At 46.3% G+C, this 21071-nt stretch overlaps 1 protein-coding gene across 1 annotated transcript in view; it reads right to left on the bottom strand.

The window, feature by feature from the left end:
* Window positions 1-21071, bottom strand: part of MEI1 (meiotic double-stranded break formation protein 1) — a gene marked incomplete at its 5' end in the record, with an annotated part of 59207 nt that overhangs the window by 10341 nt on the left and 27795 nt on the right. Inside the window, 8 exons of the mRNA XM_081084058.1 lie at window positions 24-105; window positions 2255-2415; window positions 2729-2839; window positions 3867-3971; window positions 5114-5279; window positions 12719-12994; window positions 19975-20122; window positions 20504-20672. Of these exons, the coding sequence (XP_080940184.1) occupies window positions 24-105; window positions 2255-2415; window positions 2729-2839; window positions 3867-3971; window positions 5114-5279; window positions 12719-12994; window positions 19975-20122; window positions 20504-20672 (1218 nt within the window). The remainder of the gene's footprint in view (window positions 1-23; window positions 106-2254; window positions 2416-2728; window positions 2840-3866; window positions 3972-5113; window positions 5280-12718; window positions 12995-19974; window positions 20123-20503; window positions 20673-21071) is intronic.

The raw sequence follows: 21071 nt of genomic DNA, 5'->3' as shown, positions 1-21071 counted from the left end.
TGCTACTGCCCCTGGGCCCGCACCTGAGAGCAGCGTGGCCTTTTTCTTGGGAAAGCTGAGGGCCTTCAGTACTTGGTCCAGTTCCACGGACAGTGTCTGGTGAACCTGGCAGGGCAGGGGGAAAGGGTAACTCCCATATTCTGGGAGCTTGGACAGAAATTAACCTACCCCAGTATCAGTTCTACCCACGCACATACCAGCTGCATCAAGGACAGAGGAGGCCACACAGAATCTTGTGGGCCTCGCCAGCCCTGGATTCAGGAACGCGAGGAGGGAAATGAAACCTTCCCTGGAGAATCCCGTTTCTCCCAAATCTCCCCCATCCTCAAGGACCTCCTCCACTAGGGGACTTCCCTGGCCTCATCGGTGGTTCAGTCTCCTCTTAGTCCACCATCCAACTAACTTAGATCTGGAGTCAGATAGCCCGGAATCAAAATCCTGGCTCTGTCACTGGCCAGCTGTGTGGATGTGGGCAAGTCACTGCACTTTCTTGCCTGCCTTACTTCCTCCATCAATGAAATGGGGACAATGCCACCTACTTTCATTTTTTCCAGAGCTATTGTGAAGAAAAGACTAGGGGCAGCACTGGTGCATGTGCTCCTTAACGTCAAAGCAATGAGCCAACAGGGGTTAGGAGGGGTGGCAGGTTCAAAGCCCTGAGTCTGCTCTGCATTCCTCATTCAGAACAGGAGCTGCCTGAAGGCAGGAACTACTCTGCTCGGATCTATCTCGCTCTGACGCAAAGCAGTTCCTCAAAAATGCTTGTTGGCTGGTGGAATCGGCAGGTTCTAGGCAGAAGGTGTGTATAAAGGATGGAAATTCCAAACTAGTGTCAGATGTTAATAGAGGACAGTTTGTGAGGGTTATATGGGCACTCTTTGTGCTGGCTGCTCAATTTTTCTGCAAATCTAAAACTGTCTTAATAATTAAGGCTATTGAAAACCAATCAAAAACAAACAAAGGTCTGGAGATGTGAAAGAGCGCAGTTGACTGAGAACAGAGACCAGGGCAGGAGGTGGAAAGCAGAAAGTAAGGCTGCAGAGGAGTGAAGTAAGCAGGGTCTCAGCAGCCACGTGCAGAACCAAAAGCCACAGGAGTGTAGGCAGCAGGGACGTGTGGGCAGACTGTGGCTGTGCGGGCAGATGTGGCGGAGGGGAGAGGCTGGGGGCGCGGAGATGGTGAACAGGCCCTGTTCGCGGTGAGGATGAACCATCAGGCCTAGGCGCTAGCAGTGGGGAGGCCTTAGGTATTAGGTAACTGCTAGGTGTGAGTTGAGGGCCAGGGCAGAGCCAAGGCCAGGCTTCCAGCCAGCAGGTGACCGCAGGCATATGGGGAGGTCCAACAGCTTCACACAGCAGAGCAGGGGAGGTTCCTGAACACTGCAGATCTGCTGTAGCATAGATCCGCCACAGACTGCTGCCGCCCTAGAGGCCAAATGTTAAAAGTGATTTCACTCCTACACTACTGAGTGTGTGCCTGGCACTGGATTGGCACAGGGCTGGGCACAGTGTGAGGACACCTCGAAGACTAGGAGATGGTTTCTGTCCACAGGGAGCAGCCAGCCTTACGGAGGAGACACCCGAATGTACAGCAGCCCACAGAGGAGCTCTGCAAGGCCCTGGTTGACAAGTCCTACCGGCGGAGGGGCTGAGAGGAAAGGAGGGGCTTTGTGGGCATGTCCGCAGCTCCCTGGTTCCCTGCATCACCACCTCGGACAATCACAATGACAGCTTGCCACCCAGCACTTCAAGGTCACAGGTAGGCTTCTGCCTTCCTATCCAGCCTGAGAGTCCACTCCATACATTCCAGCTACAGAATACGTGCCCCCTCTCCAGATATGCACACCCTGTCCTACATTTGTGCGGCTTCATGCCTTTGCCCATATTGTTCTCTTTACCCGGAATGACTTCCCCACTGTCTTTACCTACAAATACATGTTCCCCCAGGTGGGGGGGAGGGGTGTGCTGTATTCATTAATTATTCCTCTGTGTCTATAATACAGCCTGGCATGTAGGTGATCCAGGTGTGCTAAATGGATTAATCTAAACTTCCTGACAACAATTCTGGATGTATTTCTGCACACACCCCCTCCCCCCCGCCATTTTGTAGGCAAGAAAACTGAAGCTCAGAAAGTTAAATATCTTGCCGAGGTTACACAGCTAATAAGCCATAGATCTGGGACCAGACCTCAGAATCTTTATGCCACCCAGCAGGTGACTGCAGGCCACCAAAGCCACCGGGGTTAGAGACTAACCTGGAGACTGCCATCATGCTGCTGGGCAGAAAAGGAAGCAGTGAGCAGCCAGGCAGAGCAGAGCAGCGTGGTCCCGGGCGAGCCCTCCCCGGCCCAGGTGAGCGCCAGCATCTTCTCCAGGAGCTTGATCAAAGCTGTGCTGCTCAGGAGCACTGCGGCGGCTGCAGAGGGTCCACAAGGCAGGGCCACATGAGTTAGTCACACAGGAGCCCCAGCTCAGTGCCACCGATGCTGAGTTAGCACCCGAAGAGGGCTCACGCACACAGTGAATGGACCCAGGGATCAGCTGGAGCTCCTAAGGGTCCCAGCTTCATTCCAGAACCACAGGTTATCAGAAGCAGAAAGGACCTTACGACCGTCTGGTCCAGCCACATCCCCGTTTATTTTTTTAAGGTGGAAAAACCGAGGGCAGCAAGGGCCACAGACACTGCCCAGCACCCCTCCTATTCACTATCACAGCCTGGGCCCCAGCACCTCTTTTCTGACTGCCCAGGGTGGTCTGATGAAGGCTCCAATACAAGAAGTTGAAGGAAGGCTGCAGGATGTCCATGTCCATGGGGCTGCATTTCCCACACAGCTTGCTCACTGCAAAAGATGAGAGTCCCCACACCCATGGCGCAGCGCTCTGGCTTTACACTGTCCTCACACTGCCCTCAGATGACGATTTCAGTCTCGGGGACCACACACAAACCAAGTCTCCTCAGTGTTACAGCCAATGAAGGGCAACACAGTGAGAAGCCCGAAGGCATCTTCACACCCTCCATCTGAACAAACACCTGGAAAGCAGCCCACAGCTGCATTCCAGCAGACTGCACTAGTTTAGGTGGCCCAGGGGCATCCTCTAACAGCTCATGCCAGCACAGACTCCAGGTGGGAGGGTGTGCAGAGGTCATCCAGGCCAACCTGCTACCCTTAACAGGAAGAATACCCAGCCTCTGCATTCTCCCAGCAATGGGGCACTAACCACCTTCCCAGGGGAGCTCTGTAACCATCCAGGTGCAATGCCCTGAACTTGCCATATTCTCTCTCTCATATCACCCCCATCGGACTAACTCCTTAATTCTATTCAGCAATCAAGATTCAGCTCAAAGTTCACCTCCCCCATGAAGCCTTCCTTAACCTCTCAAGTGCCTTACAGTGCTCCCTCAGCCCTCATCAGAGCAGTTACTACACTGTAAAATTGACTTCTATAGGACACATCCCTTCCCTCTGGGAATTGCCACTCCTTGCCCCCATGACCCCAATATAAAACCTGCTGTGTGCCAAGCACTGTGTGGAATTCTATACTTACAGTTACTCCTTATCTTAACCCTAAATCGGGTCATACTATTATTTTACCTGAGAGGAACATAAGGCTCATAGAGGCGAGGTGATTGTCCAAGGTCGTATAGCTAGTGATTAACCTAAGAACAAACCCAGGCCTTCCCAACTCCACTGCTTGTGCTTATCACATCATTTTATATAAACATCTATTTTGGGGAGAGTTATTTCACTCATAGGGAATAAACAGAGAGAGATCTGAAAGGTCCCAGCTAACAAGAAGCCCACAGGGATGAAAGGAGGGAAGGAAGGAGCACCCTGGCACACCCAGCCCGGGCCTTCAAGCTGGCACCTTGGTGAAGGAGCTTCATGGCCATGCTGTCCAGCTCCTGTTCCGACTCGCTCCTTAGCGGCAGGACCGAGAGGAGGCTCAGCAGCAACGGCAGGTTCCCCAAGGCTGTGAGGAACGAGGGCTGGTCACGGGTCTGACGCCCAGATCTCCTCAAGGTCAGACACGTACCCATGGGCTGTCAAAGGTTTGTTGGGATTTATTCCTACTTCCTGCCTTCTTCCTTCTTCCTTGGGCACAGGGGCAACTGACATACTGAGGGCCAATATGTGTTTGGTGCCAGAAATTCACTATTTCACTTAATCCCCTTAAAACCATGTGAAACAGGGATTTTTATTGCTATTTTGCAGTAAAGAAAATTGAGGCCTAGGGAGGCTGAGTGACTTCTTCAAGGTTCCACAGCTAATAAATGGCAGGGCCAGGACTTGAACCCAAATCTGAATCCAATGCCCACAGTTTTTCCACTACCTGTTTCCACAGAATCTCATGGCTCTTAAACACTGTTGTCAGTTAGATGGGGCTCATCCTTCCTTGCAAAGGAAAGACTCAGCTCCTCCAGGCACCCTTAAATCTATTTATACCTCCCCCCCCCAAATCAGGACTGGACCAAGTGCAAGTGCCACAGCTCTCCTCCAATTTCCAAGCACTAAATCGCTTGGAAATTTAATTTAAAAATTCAACTTCCTAAAAATAGGGACAGACAAACCAATCTCAACCTTTGCAGTGTCTTCATACTGTACCAAACGTCAAGCTTCCTTGGCTTCGGGGAGTCCCATTCCAGATTTGGAAACTATCCTGGATTTCCCTGGAAGCTTCTAATACACCACTGACCCTCCCCCAGCTCCTGCTGGCTGCGGCTGCCTCCCTGGCCTCCCCCACATCTCCAGCTTTCTTTTCACCAACTGAAGGCTGCCATTCTTGTGACAAACAGCTCTCAGCACATGCCCTGCAGGGTGGGGACATGCACCCATACTTAAACACACCCACCCATGCTAAACACACAGTCATTAAACATAAAAACACTCACACACACACACACACACACACACACACACCCCAAACCAAATGCATTGAGCACCCACCCACCAGGGAGAGGGAGGAGGTAAAGTTTAGTTTGATGCCACACTCGACTGACTTATCTTTTGCAGAGAAAACTTTGCTTCTCTCCTGGAGCAGACCTCTTCAGGGAAGAGAGACCATGTCTTACTGACCTTTCAGGTCAAAATGTGCCCCCAGCTCTGCAGACTGACCTTCTAATGGCGAGTCCCCATACTCCACCAGCAGATGCTGTAGGATCAGCAGGAAGTGACCTCGGATGAGACCACCCACTTGGACATCCTCATTCCTTCTCAAAAAGGTCCTCAGGACAATCAGTACCTTGTGGGCTATATCCACGGGGCTGGAAGAGATGAGATCCTGAGCAGGAAAGAAGACAGTCAGAGCTCAAAGGGCATCCTGGTTAGAGACCGTTAGACAGTCGAGAAGAGAGGGGTTGGGAAAGGGCTCAGGATGATGGTACCACAGAACCTGGGGAAAGAAGTGCTCACCGAGTCAGCACCCATTATGTACCAGCCTGACGTCCTGTAGGTCCCTTCTAAGCAGGAGGACACAGAGGCTTAGAGAGATCACATGATGTAGATGAAAAAGGGGCCACATAGGAAATCTGACACGCTCAGGGAAGGCCAGCATGGCAGCCCCTACAAACTCAGATCCAAGGTAACCACATAGGATGGTCTGGACTTAAAAATTCCTAACTAAATGCGAGTCCTGGTGGGTAGTCACATCCTAGGCCTGTAGCTTCCTTGACAAAGGTCAACCTTTACCTGAAAAGTGAGCCTCTCTATTGTCTCTTAACAACTAAAACAGCATGCCTTTGAAATGTCAGAGTAATCTCCTTTTCCACATCCCTCAGGGCACACATGCCATCTTTACCAGTATGTGCTATAACTGTTCACTATCTCATACCCAGCAATGGAAAAGAACTATTTCTCTCTCCGTTTCACTTTTTATCCAATCCCAGAGATTCCCCCTGCGCCCCCAACCCCCACCCCCATTTGTTTCCTCCCGCCCCTCTAATCCACCAATGGCTTTCATGTAACCTTCCTTATGTCTTCTTTGAGTCCAATGTATAAGATAAGCTGCAGGACTTATTAGGCCCTAACTGAGTGGTTGCTGTTAAAATTAGAGTTGTTTCTCTGGCAGCTGTGGAGGTTTGTGAAGAGCCAAGGCCAGACATTGTGCCACCCAGTGATCAGCACATCTGATCAGTGCATCACCATTCCCTGGAGCACTTTCTCAGTGCATTGAGATTTTGCTTCCCAGTAATTGTCATCAGTTTGGCTCAAATAAACTCATAAAAATTCTCTACAGTGTGGACATTTCCTACATGAACAATGATATGTCAAAGGTCACATAAACCAGTATGTGGCACAGCTAAGATTTGAAAGCATCTTCACCTAATTCCAAGCCCAAAGCTCTTTCTACTTTCTAGGATGCCTCTCTCATGCAAATGGAAGCATCAGGGTCAAGAAAAGGTTATTTCAGGACAGCAGACCTGAGTGTGCCTTACGGGAAAAGAGGACAGGGGGATGGAGGTGCCACTTGAGGGGTTAGGGCAGACTCCGAGGACCAGGCCAGGCCTTTCCTCTACCATGGCAGTCTGGCTATCTGTGCTCCAAGCTGTAAAAGCCTTGGGTTCAGAAGGTGGGCAAGGACATTGAGTTTATTCGCTTTCACAGTCATTTTAACGAGTATATGTTAAAGGCACAGCCAGTCAGAAGCTGCACCACAGGCTCTCCCACTGATAACTCCTGGCACCTACCAGCTCCAACAAGCCAATTCCTTTGGACAGTTAGGGCTAAGTGCTATGAGCCCAAGGTCACACACAGACACTCTTTCCAGGAAGATCAGCTCCTGACGCGCAGAAACATGACTACAGGGCTCCAGACCAGACAGCTCCAGATGTGCTGATCACTGGATGGCACAGTGTCTGGCTTTGGCTCTTCACAAACCTCCACAGCTGCCAGAGAAACAACTCTAATCTCAATAGCAGCCACTCAGTTAAGGCCTAAAACTGTCAGGTACTATGCTGTATTTAAATAGTAGCTGAATGTTTATCTGTTCTCATAGTAACTCTTCCAGGTAGGTGTCACCCCAACTTTTCAAATGAGGAAACTGGGGCAAACAAAGTAATCTTACCTAGCAAAAAAGCAATGGCATGGCAACTAGGAGTTAATGAAGGAGTTAAAGCAGTGGCATGGTAACTAGGAGTTAATGAAGGAGTTAAAGCAGTGGCATGGTAACTAGGAGTTAATGAAGGAGTTAAAGCAGTGGCATGGTAACTAGGAGTTAATGAAGGAGTTAAAGCAGTGGCATGGTAACTAGGAGTTAATGAAGGAGTTAAAGCAGTGGCATGGTAACTAGGAGTTAATGAAGGAGTTAAAGCAATGGCATGGCAACTAGGAGTTAATGAAGGAGTTAAAGCAGTGGCCTGGTAACTAGGAGTTAATGAAGGAGTTAAAGCAGTGGCATGGTAACTAGGAGTTAATGAAGGAGTTAAAGCAGTGGCATGGTAACTAGGAGTTAATGAAGGAGTTAAAGCAGTGGCCTGGTAACTAGGAGTTAATGAAGGAGTTAAAGCAGTGGCATGGTAACTAGGAGTTAATGAAGGAGTTAAAGCAGTGGCATGGTAACTAGGAGTTAATGAAGGAGTTAAAGCAGTGGCATGGTAACTAGGAGTTAATGAAGGAGTTAAAGCAGTGGCATGGTAACTAGGAGTTAATGAAGGAGTTAAAGCAGTGGCATGGCAACTAGGAGTTAATGAAGGAGTTAAAGCAGTGACATGGCAACTAGGAGTTAATGAAGGAGTTAAAGCAATGGCATGGTAACTAGGAGTTAATGAAGGAGTTAAAGCAATGGCATGGCAACTAGGAGTTAATGAAGGAGTTAAAGCAGTGGCATGGCAACTAGGAGTTAATGAAGGAGTTAAAGCAGTGGCATGGTAACTAGGAGTTAATGAAGGAGTTAAAGCAGTGGCATGGCAACTAGGAGTTAATGAAGGAGTTAAAGCAGTGGCATGGTAACTAGGAGTTAATGAAGGAGTTAAAGCAGTGGCATGGTAACTAGGAGTTAATGAAGGAGTTAAAGCAGTGGCATGGCAACTAGGAGTTAATGAAGGAGTTAAAGCAGTGGCCTGGTAACTAGGAGTTAATGAAGGAGTTAAAGCAGTGGCCTGGTAACTAGGAGTTAATGAAGGAGTTAAAGCAGTGGCATGGTAACTAGGAGTTAATGAAGGAGTTAAAGCAGTGGCCTGGTAACTAGGAGTTAATGAAGGAGTTAAAGCAGTGGCATGGTAACTAGGAGTTAATGAAGGAGTTAAAGCAATGGCATGGTAACTAGGAGTTAATGAAGGAGTTAAAGCAGTGGCATGGTAACTAGGAGTTAATGAAGGAGTTAAAGCAGTGGCCTGGCAACTAGGAGTTAATGAAGGAGTTAAAGCAGTGGCCTGGCAACTAGGAGTTAATGTCACCTTGTAGGGTTGAGAAACATCTCTGGAAGGAGAGGGTCACAGAATGGGAAGGCTAGGGAATCTCAGTTCATTTCCATCAACCCTTTTACTTCACAGAATATGAGGCTGAAGCCCAGAGGGGGTGTGATTTTCCCAAGGTCACAGGGCCCAAGGCCAAACCAGTTTCCTGGTCCTCCTCTACCAACAGCAAGTGCCTGCCTGATTGCCAGATCTGGTCCCTCAGAAGCCTAAGTTAGTGCATCTTAAGGGCCCAAAAGTAGGGGGCTACTCAGCCTTTGGTGGCCATGTGAATGCCAGGGGAATGTGTGCGCCCCGCACATGGGCCAGTGGGAAGGCTCTGGCAGAACACAGCCCACTCTGTAATCTCTCCTGCTCACAGCTGTCAAGAGCTCTCTGGGACTGGACCAATCAGGGTGCCACGGACAAGCAGGGAACAAACAGAGCGTCTGTGACATCATCGTTTTTTTCACATCTAAACCACCTACACGAAAGACCACCCATTGATAAGAGTGGCAACTAACAGCGATGTTTTCAGTTGTTAATTACCCATATCGAAAACAGAAATTGGTACCAACACATATTTTTAGACTCTTTTCCCCTCCTGTGGCTACAAGTTGGGGGAAAAATGGTAGGAATTATATATATAACAGACAACAAAGTTGTTCCTTGCTGTTTTGTTGTTGTTGTTACCACTGGTGTTTTTAGGATCTGAGCTAGTGCAAAACTAACTTTAGGCTCCAATCCTGGTCATGACCCTCATTAGCGATAGGACCTTGGGCAATTCAATAAGCTCCTCTGAGATCCACATTCTCTGTGGTCCAGTCTGGATCCGGGTGGAAGACATCCAGAGCAACCAGGACTTGGTAAGCCTAGAGGGGCTCAGACTCTCCAGCCACTCCCACAGCCCAGGGTGCTGTGTGCAGCATACCAAGAGTGTTCCTACGTGTTCTTTCTTTTATCCTCCTGTTATCTCCATTTTACACGTTGAGAAAACTGAAGCTCAGAGAAGCTTCCATCTTTATAAGCCTCTACAAGGTGACAGAACATTTGTGAAACAAGCATTTGTGATTTCCTCGAGGGCAAGGACTGACCAACCTTAACTGAATTATCTTTGTATCCGAATGCCTAGTAAATACCAAACAGATGTATGATAAAGGAAAAAGTGAATGACTGAAGTCAAGGCCTCTAAAAACCTGCTCCTTTCTTTCTCCAACCTCGTCTCCTGCAACATATCCCACAAGCTCAAGAACCACCCCAAACTACTCCCTGTCCCTGAATTACAATAAACACTTTCATGTTGCTGTATTGGCCTGGCAACCCTTTCACACTGGTCAAGTTCTTTGAGGATCAGCATTTATGTCACCTTTGTGCCCTTCTTACCACCCAAGCGCGCGGCCTGACCTTTACTGCCACGCAGTTAGTACAGCTGTTAGTGGTTTGATGCCTCAGATTCCCTCATCAGTGGTTAATGTAAACAAAGCCACTTAAAATGGAGTGGGAAGAGCATTGGCCCAAGGACTAAAGGGTCCGGGGTTCGATTCCAGGCAAGGGCATGTACCTCGGTTGCAGGCTCAGTCCCCTGACCTGGTCAGGAGGCAACCAATCAACATGTCTTTCTCACATCGGTGTTTTTCTCTCTCTCTCTCTGTCTCTCCCCCTCCCTTCCACTCTCTCCAAAAAACAATGGAGTGCTCGCTTCGGCAGCACATATACTAAAATTGGAACGATACAGAGAAGGTTAGCATGGCCCCTGTGCAAGGATGACACGAAAATTCGTGAAGCGTTCCATATTTAAAAAAAACAACAAAAAAAAAACAATGGAAATATATCCTCGGGTGAGGATTAACAACAAAAAATGGAGTGGGAGCTGCCATCCCAGAACTGCCTTGCACATCTTACTCCTCAAACCTTTGGAACGTTAAAACGGGACAAAACAGCCTTTGCACCGAGCCTAAAGCAACACTGTATTCCAAACAAGTTTGCAAAGATAACAGGAAAGCAGACCTTAAGACTAAAACGGAAAATTAAAGGCATTCTTTGGAATCAGCATCATCCATGTTAGCTTATTTGCACCTTTAGAAAATCCTTTCTTATCTTATTAACACCCATAAAAATTCCTTCCTTCTATTCAAGTAATTGTTCCCCTTTCCTTTCTCACTAATTGGCCTTCACTTCCTCATTGGAACACTATTTGGGTTTCTGCCTGAATCAGTGCTTCCTGATTGGATCTTAATATATTCTTGTTGCCTTTCACCCTGGCCTTTTATTTTATGTTAATAATCCGCAGTGCTAAAAGGAACAGCTCTTCCATTAGATGGAACACTGAATCAAGGTTGATTTCTCTCTTGTTCTAAGTTAGCTCAGTTCACTGAAAAGAACATCAGACACAGAGTCCAAATCTGGGTTTTAATCTCAATTCCTATGACCTTGAGCAAATCTCTCTCAACCTATTTCTTATCCTTTTAAAAGAAAAGAAGAAAAAGATACCATCATTAGTATGTCTCTCAGAAGATCCAAATTCTCCACCCATCACTTTTTGAGAGACTTGGATCTGTCCAAACCCCTAATTCAATGTGTCAGCAAATAAAGTACCTATTGCGTGTGCAGAACACTTCATCTGACAAAGAAAATCCAGTATCTTAGCTCTGTTCATTGCTATTCTCCCTCTTGTCCCATCTTGCCTACCTCCCCTATGCACTAGTGCTTTATTTTTAACCCATTCCTTCTCCGGTTTTCTCTCTCCAAGAAAGCCAAAGCATGAATGTGGTCCTTATGAAGCCAACACATGTGTGACTTCACAAGAGGAAGCGTGTGCGGGTGTAAATGCTGACAGAGATTGGTACCTAAGGATGTGTGATATATAACATGCACGTGTTATTTTCACCACATCACTCCAATAAAGTCAGGGAATGGTGTTTGTTGATGATAAGAACATCCGAGTCATCTCATTGTCTCTGATAGGCTGTGCCATTCTTCCTGCACTAAGGAGGGGCCAAGCAGGTGAACTAGCAATGAAGGCAGTAGCTCTAAACCAGGTGTTTTCTATGCTGGTGTGCTGCCATCAGTTTAGGACCTGTCACTAGTAATTGCTCACTAAATACAAAGTATCAAATGTACAAATAATTTTTATTTTATTTATTTTTGTTAATCCTCATCCGAAGATATTCTTTCCATTGGTTTTTAAATATGTTTATTGATTTTTTTTTTTTGAGAGAGAGAGGGATAGAGAGATAAAAACACGGATGAGAGAAACATCTTCAATTGGCTGCCTCCTGCACGCCCCTAATAGGGGATTGAGCCTGGAACCTGGGCATGTGCCCTGACCAGGAATCAAACCAGTGGCCTCTTGGTTCCTGGGTTGACGCTCAACTATTGAGCTACACCAGCCAGTCTCCACTGATTTTTAAAGAGAGTGAAAGGGAGGGAGAGGGGAGAAGGAGAAGGAGGGCGGGGGGTGGGAGAGAAACATAAATGTGAGAGAGACACATTGATTGGCTGCCTCCTGCATGTGCTCTGACTGGGGCCGGGGGAATCAAGCCTGCAAACCAGGTACTCACTGGTACCCTTTGGTGCTCAGGCCAATGCTCTATCCACTTAGCGATACTGGTGAGGGCGTACAAATAATTTTTTAAACATGTAAATTACAACAGTTAACTCTGTAATATCACTCTCATTAATTTGTTTTCAATGTGCTTTCTTGAATGAAAGAAAAAAAGATGAAGTTAAAGTCAGTGTTTTATAAACTGCAGACAACAGGCAGCTCACTTATCCGATGTACCTGACAGAAATTATAGGGATGTCTTACTTCATCAAAAGCACTGGGGTTTCTGCCTGTTCTGGGCATGCCCAGGGGAGTGTGTTGCACGTGGACCATCATCATGTTAGTCATGGCAGAAAAAAGGCACAGTCCCTCTGCAATCAGACATCTCCAGCTACATGTCAGGGGACTCCTCTGATATTAAGCCCTTCTTAACAGAATCTGCTTTAGAGAGGACAGGGAGGTGAGAGGGAATGGTGGCTGAGATCAGCATCTCCTAGTTATATCCCTGGGCAGGAGAGGGGTACATATCTCTCAGTGAGCAGACTGCCATCAGACTTAGGCCAGGGGACAGACTTATAGGAACCAGGCACCTGCCAGCCAGAAGGGCTTCCTATTCACATGGGAACAGCATTAAGTTCAGAGGTGGGCAGAAGCAGGTGCTGGTACCTCATGACCTCAGTAAACCAGGAGAGAGAGAGAGAGAGAGAGAGAGAGAGAGAGAGAGAGAGAGAGAGAGAGAGGCGCCCCACTATCTCGGAATGCAGAAATGAGCATATGGTTACCTACTAGCAAAATAAGCAGGATGCTGGGGCTGCTTCTGAGTATGTGGAACAAGGCTGCTAAGCTGGCAGGAAGGGTGGGCTGCCCAGCAGCGGAGACATCATCCAGCTCCTCATAGCTGCTCTCTTCCCAGGAGAACCAAAGTTCCAGGACACGATGCCCAAACCTACTCATCAGCTCTGGATACAACAGGAAGAACCTGAGCAGGAGCGGGTGGTGGGTGTAGATGAGGTGCAAGTCCGTGATGCCCTCTAGAAATTTTCTGATGGCACTGACCACAGCCTGGAAGCAAAGAAATAAAGAGGCTAAATACACCTTGCAGAAGACTCAAGAGACCCTCACAAACATAGCCAAGGCATGTCTGGGGAAAATGTACTGGCATCTCAGTACTCCAGGACACCTTCACTGACTCACCCCCGCGCCTCCTGGGAGCAGAAACTCCGCTCTGCTTACCTATGACAGTGGTTCTTGGGGTGATTTTGCTCCCTAAGGGACATTCAGAAATATTTAAACATTTTTGATGGTCTTGATTGGGGGAGTGCTACTGACATCTAGTGGGAGAGAGCAGGGATACCGCTAAATATCCTATAAAACACAGGGCAGCCTCCCACAAGAAAGAATTATGCTATGTAAAACATTAACAGTGCCAAGGCTGAGAAACCCAGCTCTATAAATATACTTACCACAGTGTGTTATAACTGTCAGCATATGTATCTACCTCTCACACTAGACTTGAGCTGCTTGAGGGCAGGGACTATGGCAGATTAATCTATGAACACCTGGTGTAGGGCCTAGCACAGATGCAGCAAATGATGTGTTCAATCATTTATTAACTCTCAACATCCTCTTCCCATTGCATATCTAACAAGGTTCATATTCCTTAATATGATATTCTAAGAGTTTTATAGTTTCTATTTGTGGCCCTTTCATTTAGCCCGTTGATCCATTTTTTAGTTAATTTTTGTGTATAGTATGGAGTATGGGTACAACTTCATTCTTTTGGGGTTTTTTTTAATGTATTTTATTGATTTCAGAAAGGAAGGGAGAGGGAGATAGAAGCATCAGTAATGACAGAGAATCATTAATTGGCTGCCTCTTGCACACTCCCTACCGGGGATCAAGCCCGCAATCCAGGCATGTGCCCTTGACTGGAACTGAACCCAGAACCCTTGAGTCCACAGTCTGACACTCTATCCACTGAACCAAACCGGGTAAGGCCCAACTTCATTCTTTACATGTGGACATCCAGTTGTTTCAGCACTATTTTTTTTAAAAGACTATTCTTTCCTTATTGAATTGTCTTGGCATCCTTATAAAAAAAATCAACTGACCATAAATATATGAGTTTATTTTTGTTTCTAATTTTTTTGTACTTTTATTTATGGGTTCATTTTTGGACTCTCAATTCTATTCCATTGATCTAGATGTCTATTCTAATGTCAAAACCACACTGTCTTGATTACTGTAGCTTTGAAATAAAAAAATGGGAGTCCTGTCCTGGCCAGGTGTCTCCGGTGGATGGAGTGTCCTCCCAATCGGCCAAAGCTGCCAAGGTTGCGGTTTCAGTCACCCGTCAGGGCACATGCAGGAAGCGAGCAGGGTATGCATGAACAGGTGGAACAACAAAAACTGATGTCTCTCTCTCTCTCTCTCTCTCTCTCTCTCTCTCTCTCTCCTTTCCTCCCTTTCAAAAATCAATCAAAAAGATTTTTTAAGTGTGAGTTCTCCAGCCCTAGCTGGTTTGGCTCAGTGGATAGAGGGTCCCACAAACTGAAGGGTCCCAAATTCAGTTCTGGTCAAGGGCACATGCCCAGGTTGCGGGCTTGATCCCCAATGTGGGGTGTGCAGGAGGCAGCCGATCAATAATTCTCTCTCATCATTGATGTATCTATCTCTCTCTCCCGCTCTAAAATCAATTTAAAAATATGTATTTTTTAAATAAATAAAAGTGTGAGTCGTCTGAAAAAAGGCAACTGAAATTCTGATTGGGATTGTGTGGAATCTATAAGTCAGTTTGGGGAGGACAGCCGCCTGAGCGCTATTAAGTCTCCTTTTCTCTTCCAGTTTTATTGAGATAATTGACATATAACATTATATAAATTTATTATGTTCAATATAAGGATTTGATAAATGTATACGTTGTGAAATGATTAATATAATAAGTCTAGTTAATATCCACCACCTCACATACTTATAAAATTATTTTTCTTGTGATGAGGGCTTTTCAGATTTAATCTCTTAGCAACTTTTTTTTTTTTATTTTTTATTGATTAAGATATTACATATGTGTACCCTCTACCTCCCCCCCCCCCCCGCTCATGCCCTCACCCCCCCATTGTCCGTGTCCATTGGTTAGGCCTATATGCTTGCATATAAGTCCTTTGGTTGATCTTTCCCCCTTGCCCCCACCCTCCCCTACCTTCCCTCCAAGGCCCGACTGTCCAATCAATGCCTCTCCGTCTCTGGATCAGTTCTTGTTCATCAGTTTATGTTGTTCATTATATTCCACAAATGAGTGAGATCCTGTGGTATTTATCCGCTCTCCAGTTCCATCCATGCTGTGGCAAATGGTTAAGAGTTCCTTTTTCTTCTTCCTCTTCTTAAAGAATACCTTTCAGCATTTCATATAATGCTGGTTTGGTGGTGATGAACTCTTTTAGCTTTTTCTTATCCGTGAAGCTCTTTATCTGACCTTCCATTCTGAATGATAGCTTTGCTGGATAAAGTAATCTTGGTTGCAGGTTCTTGCTATTCATCTCTTTGAATATTTCTTGCCACTCTCTTCTGGCCTGCATGGTTTCTGTTGAGAAATCAGCTGACAGTCGAATGGGTACTCCCTTGTAGGTAACTGAGTTTCTTTCTCTTGCTGCTTTTAAGATTCTCTCTTTATCTTTTGCTCTTGGCATTTTAATTATGATGTGTCTTGGTGTGGTCCTCTTTGGGTTCCTTTTGTTTGGGGTTCTCTGCGCTTCCTGGACTTGTAGGTCCATTTCTTTCACCAGGTGGGGGAAGTTTTCTGTCATTATTTCTTCAAAAAGGTTTTCAATATCTTGCCCTCTCTCTCCTTCTGGTACCCCTATAATTCTGATGTTGGTACGCTTGAAGTTGTCCCAGAGGTTCCTTAGACTATCTTCATATTTTTTGAATCTCTTTTCTTTTTTGGTTGGGTATTTTTTGTTTCTTTGTATTTCAAATCTTTGACTTGATTCTTGGGATCCTCTTGTCTGCTGTTGGATCTCTGTAAATTATTCTTTATTTCAGTCAGTGTATGCTTAATTTCTAGTTGGTCCTTTTTCATGTCCTCCATGGTCTCACTATACTCCTTGAGGGATTCATTAAATTTATCGGCGGTTTCCATAAAATTCTTGAAAAACCTTATAAACGTGGCCTTAAACTCTATATCCAGTCGTTTGCTTTCCTCCATTTCTGCCATTTGTGACCTGTTTCTTTGTCTCCGCATTTCGGCTGCTTCCCTGTGTTGATAGAGTGGCCCTGCGCGCCAGGTGTCCTGTAGGGCCCAGTGGCTCAGCCTCCCCAGTTACCTGGGGTGGACACTCTTGGTGCACTCTTGGTGCCTTGGTTGTTGTAGGATCACTGGGAGGAATTGACCTCCAGGCCAACTGGCTGTGGGAATCAGCTGTGTCTGAAGTGGAAGAATGGTCCCCCTCTGACCACTGGGTACAGTGGCTCCTGGATCTAAGGAGGTGCTAATTCAGCCCCTGCCTGAGGCCACACAGCAGGAGCCACGAAGAGGCTCAGCTGTGAAGCAATGCAAGCCGCTGCGGGGCCTTGGGCCTTCTCTTGGAAGTTCCGGGTCTGCCTGGCTGGGCTATAGTTAGGTACATTCACATGCAAAAGCCTCTGCCGCAGCCTGGGTGGGGCGGGGCTCTCAGGGAGTCAAAGGGCGGAGAAAGCAGCTATGGTGATTCTCCGCTCCCGGAGTCGCGCGTCTCAGTGTCCCGGTAACGGCTGCAAGCACCTCTGAGGGAAAGTCGCCCTCAAGTTCGCCCGCTGCCGCCTGACAGACCAGCTTCTCCCCGTATGAGACCTGGGTCCCCAGAGACTTGCTGGAACCGGAGTTCAGAGCAGTCGGGAGCTTGTGATTCAAAAAGACAGCCGCGTCCTCAGGTGCCACCCCCTTTCCGCGCGCGCGCGAGCCGCCGCCGTACCTCTGCACTTCACCTCCGCAGCTCCTCTGGCTCTCAGCGTGCTTTTCTTTTCTTCTAGTTGTAGAAATTACACTCAGCCAGCCTTCCTGTTGTTCTGGACGATGTTTGCTCCATCCTTTGGGGTATTTTTCAATTGTTGTGGGAGGCCACAATTTCCCGGTGTTTATCTATGCCGCCATCTTAGTTTCTCTACTCTTAGCAACTTTCAAATATACAAAGTAGTATTGTTAGCTACAGTCATTGTGTTGTATATTATATCCACAGAAGTGGCTTATCTTATAATTGGTTATTAAGTCTTCTGATTCATGAACACAGAAGAATGTCTTTCTATTTATTTAGGTCTTCTTTAATATATTTCAATGATTTTTATTAAATTTATTGGGTTGACATTGGTCAATATGAACATATAGGTTTCAGGTGTGGGCTTCTTTGTTACGAGATCTGTATATTGCACTGTGTGCCCACCGCCCCACTCAAACCTTCTGTCATCACATGTCAATGATGTTTTGTAATTTTCAGTGTACAAGTCCTTGCACTTTTTTGTGAAATATTTTTCCTACATGTATCATTTACTGATGCTATTATAAATGGGATTGATTTCTCAATTTCATTTGCAAGCATGTTATTAAAGATATAAGTCCGGCTTCTCTCCACTGTCTCCCATGTCTTAGCAAAGTACACTAAACTAGTCTCCCTTACTTGAGTGTGTAGACTGGGCAACTTCCCAATTCTGTATCTTAAATCTTGCTCTACTCTCAGCCTGAAAATTCTCCCTTCACCTCAGTCTCCTCCAGGAAGCCTCTCCTGATGCAACAATCTCCCAAGTGCTGTGGTAACTCCTGGCCAGTCCTTCAGGCTCCAGGAGAGCACTCCCTGCAGTTGCTGCCTGCCTTATAGGAAATATTGTCTTTCCTGGCAAACCAGTGCTCCCTGAGGGTAGAGAACGTGTTTGTTTCACCTCAACCCTGAGAGGACCCCACATGGCACCTGGCCCCTGTCAAGTGGTCAAGCCACATTGTTTGAGTTGTTAAAATGTTGAGAAAGAAATTAAAAAAAAATCATGTGCTTATTTATTTGAGTAGTGGTCAAGGGCTTAGGAAATGCTGATAAAACTAGAGAGAAGTTACTGAAAAGTAAGAGCTTCCAGGAATAAGTAGGGCTTGACACTCTGAAATGCCCATTCCCAGAGACACTAACACAGCAACTATTGTGGGCCCTCACATGCACCCCCAGAAGTCTCTCATCATACTAGAAAGCCCAAACTCTGTTAAAGACTACTAGGGTTGTGTCAAAAGGACTTAGAAGTAGCATGAATAGGCTCTCACTGGCCAAAGATAGAATAACTTGAGCCTCAAAAGGCTAATATCTATAGTGGATTGAAACACATCAAATATTTTTAAATCCATGAGTTCATAACAATAATAAAAAAAAAAATCTCCTTGGATCAAATATTCAATCTATTCTTTCTATATAATCTATCATCCATAGTAACAAATAGTTGATAAGGGAAGTTTTTTAAAATAAAAGTATTCCAATTAATAAAGAGAAAATAACAAAATTAGGGTATTATTATTTTGCAATCCCTAATGAATTAATGAATCAAGGCAATGATCACCAATGGTTGAGAGACAATGGGACACTGTATACCTTGATCTATCTTACTTGAAAATCCATTGAACTTCGACTATTCCTTCCTGCTTCCATTCAAATTAAACCAAGTTTGCTTACATCACATTTGCCCCAACAGTAATAAAAAAAAGAGGCAAAATTAATAGTAAGCAAAGGAAAAGTATCCTAGGTTGAGGCTGAAGAGTTCACAGGAGTAGAAGCAATCTTCAATGAAAAAGGAGATTCAGTGATGACTCAGACATAATTCTTGTCCCCAAGAGTTTATAAAGAGCTAGAGAAGAGAAAACCTGATATACATTACCACCATCAAAAGTGATTTGAGATCAACCTGACTGACAATAATCTGTCCCAGCCAGTGTTGCTCAGTGGCTGAGCACTGACCTATGAACCAAGAGGTCACAGTTCTATTAGGGATCAGGACACACAACTGGGTTGTGGGTTCAATACCCAGTAGGGGGCGTGCAGGAGGCAGCTAATTGATGATTCTCTTTCATCATTGATGTTTCTATCTCTCTCTCCCTCTACCTTCTTCTCTGAAATCAATAAAAAAAAATATATATATTTTTTAAATGCCTTAGTTGCTCTGGATCAGTGGATAGAGTGTTGGTCTGCAGACTGAAGAGTCTCAGGTTCAATTCCAGTCAAGGGAACATGCCTGGGTTGTGGGCTCAATCCTTAATGGAGGGTGTGCAGGAGGAAGCCCATTAATGATTCTCTCTCATTATTAATGTCTCTATCTCTCTCTCCCCTCTCCCTTCCTCTCTGAATAAAGAGCTAGAGAATAAAAATATATTTAAAGCCCTAACCAGTTTGGCTCAGTGGATAGAGCGTTGGCCTGTGGACTGAAGGGTCCCAGGTTCGATTCTGATCAAGGGCATGAACCTTGCTTGTGGGCACATCCCTAGTAGGGGGTGTGCAGGAGGCAGCTGATCGATGTTCCTCTGTCATTGATGTTTCTAACTCTCTATCCCTCTCCCTTCCGCTCTGTAAAAAATCAATAAAATATACATTTTTAAAAATCTGCTTAAAAACACACACACACACACACAAACAAAAAACAATAATGTGGGTTTCAGAAACCCGCTTTGTTGGTAAACTGTTACTAGGAGGAAATACCTCCCACCACTCTCCTACACAAACTGGACGTGGTGCTAAGAAAAGAGCCTTGGGAATTGGTCAAGTCTGAGTTGAAGTCTGGCTCCCCCATCGATTACCTGTGTGATCTAGAGAAAATGACTTTAACCCAACTCTTGACTTTCTTGTCTGTGAAAAGGAAATAATAATCGTTGCTTCCCAGGACTGTTGAGAGAATTAACTAAATTACATAGGCTCTGTATGTGTCAGCACCCTCCCCCCTCTCCCTACCGCAGCTCTCTCTCTTCTCTATACACACAACATCAGTCTCCCAAGGAGCCACAGTGCCCAGAGGTGCAGGAGGAGGAGTGCCGGGAGTGTGGCCCATACCTCATCCAGGGCATCGTCTTTGTCCTGGCAGATGGCAAGCAGATAGATGGATGCTCTGAGAACCACAAGTGGAGGGCGCTCACCCTGGGCCTGCAGAGACAGGAGGAAGCTCTGCACAGCCACAGATAAGTCTGCCTTTGAGACAAGCCTGTCAACCAAAGAGGGTCTGAGTGAGAAAGGCAGAGACAGCTATCCAGCCTTGCCACATCCTCCCTTAGCCACTGTCATTCGGCTCCAGCATGTCCACAGCCTAATGACACCTTGCACAAAGACCGTGCCATATATACTTAACAAAGCATTATCACACTCACAAAACACGGTTCCATGCTTTGTGCAAGCCTGTTAGGGACCAGGACTCCTCACTCACACCCGGAAGGTGGAAGAGCCAGCTGAACCGGCATTGTTAAAAAGAAGGATGCTACTTCTAGAGGTCAGGAGGGCCCCCTCTGGCAGCCAGTCCCCCCCTTCTTCTTGTATTTATCAGTAGGCATTTGTGTGGTTAATGGGCACGTTTCTGGGGGAGGGAGACCTGTCCTCGTGCATGTAGGCCAGGTAGAAGAGGAGCAGGATGCAGAACTGTCTCTGGCGAGCAGCTCCCTCCACATACTGGCAATCCGACAGGAGGGCAAGGCTTTCAGCGCTCCTGCTGCTTATCTGGGGCAGCCCGTGCTGCAGGACCTCAGACACTGCAGAGAGTTCTGGGGAGAAAATAATTAGAGAAAGCCACACAGAGAACACATGAGAGTAGTAATGAGCACGTAAGTATCTGCTACATGAAGAGTACTGCACAAGGTAGCAGGGTACATGCAGGATAAAAGCAAATCAGAATCCCCTCTTCCTTCATGGAGCTTTCAGCCAACCAGGAGAGACTAAAGGTTACATGGATACATTCTCTCATTCATTCATTTGACAAATATTCACTGAGTGGCTACTCTAGACCAGGCTGTGAGACACAGGCCCTATCTCCAGTACCTCCAGGCAGCTGGTGGGGAAAACAGATGAGACAAATAACCACAGGACATGTGATGAGTGCCATGTTTCTCTCTCTCTCTCTCTCTCTCTCTCTCTCTCTCTCTCTCTCTTTCTCTCTCTCTCCC

This window comes from Myotis nattereri (assembly GCF_964212035.1).
Source record: "Myotis nattereri genome assembly, chromosome: 2".
Classification (NCBI taxonomy): domain Eukaryota; kingdom Metazoa; phylum Chordata; class Mammalia; order Chiroptera; family Vespertilionidae; genus Myotis; species Myotis nattereri.
Note: the sequence above shows the minus strand (reverse complement) of the source record. Positions and strands in the feature narration are given on the sequence as shown.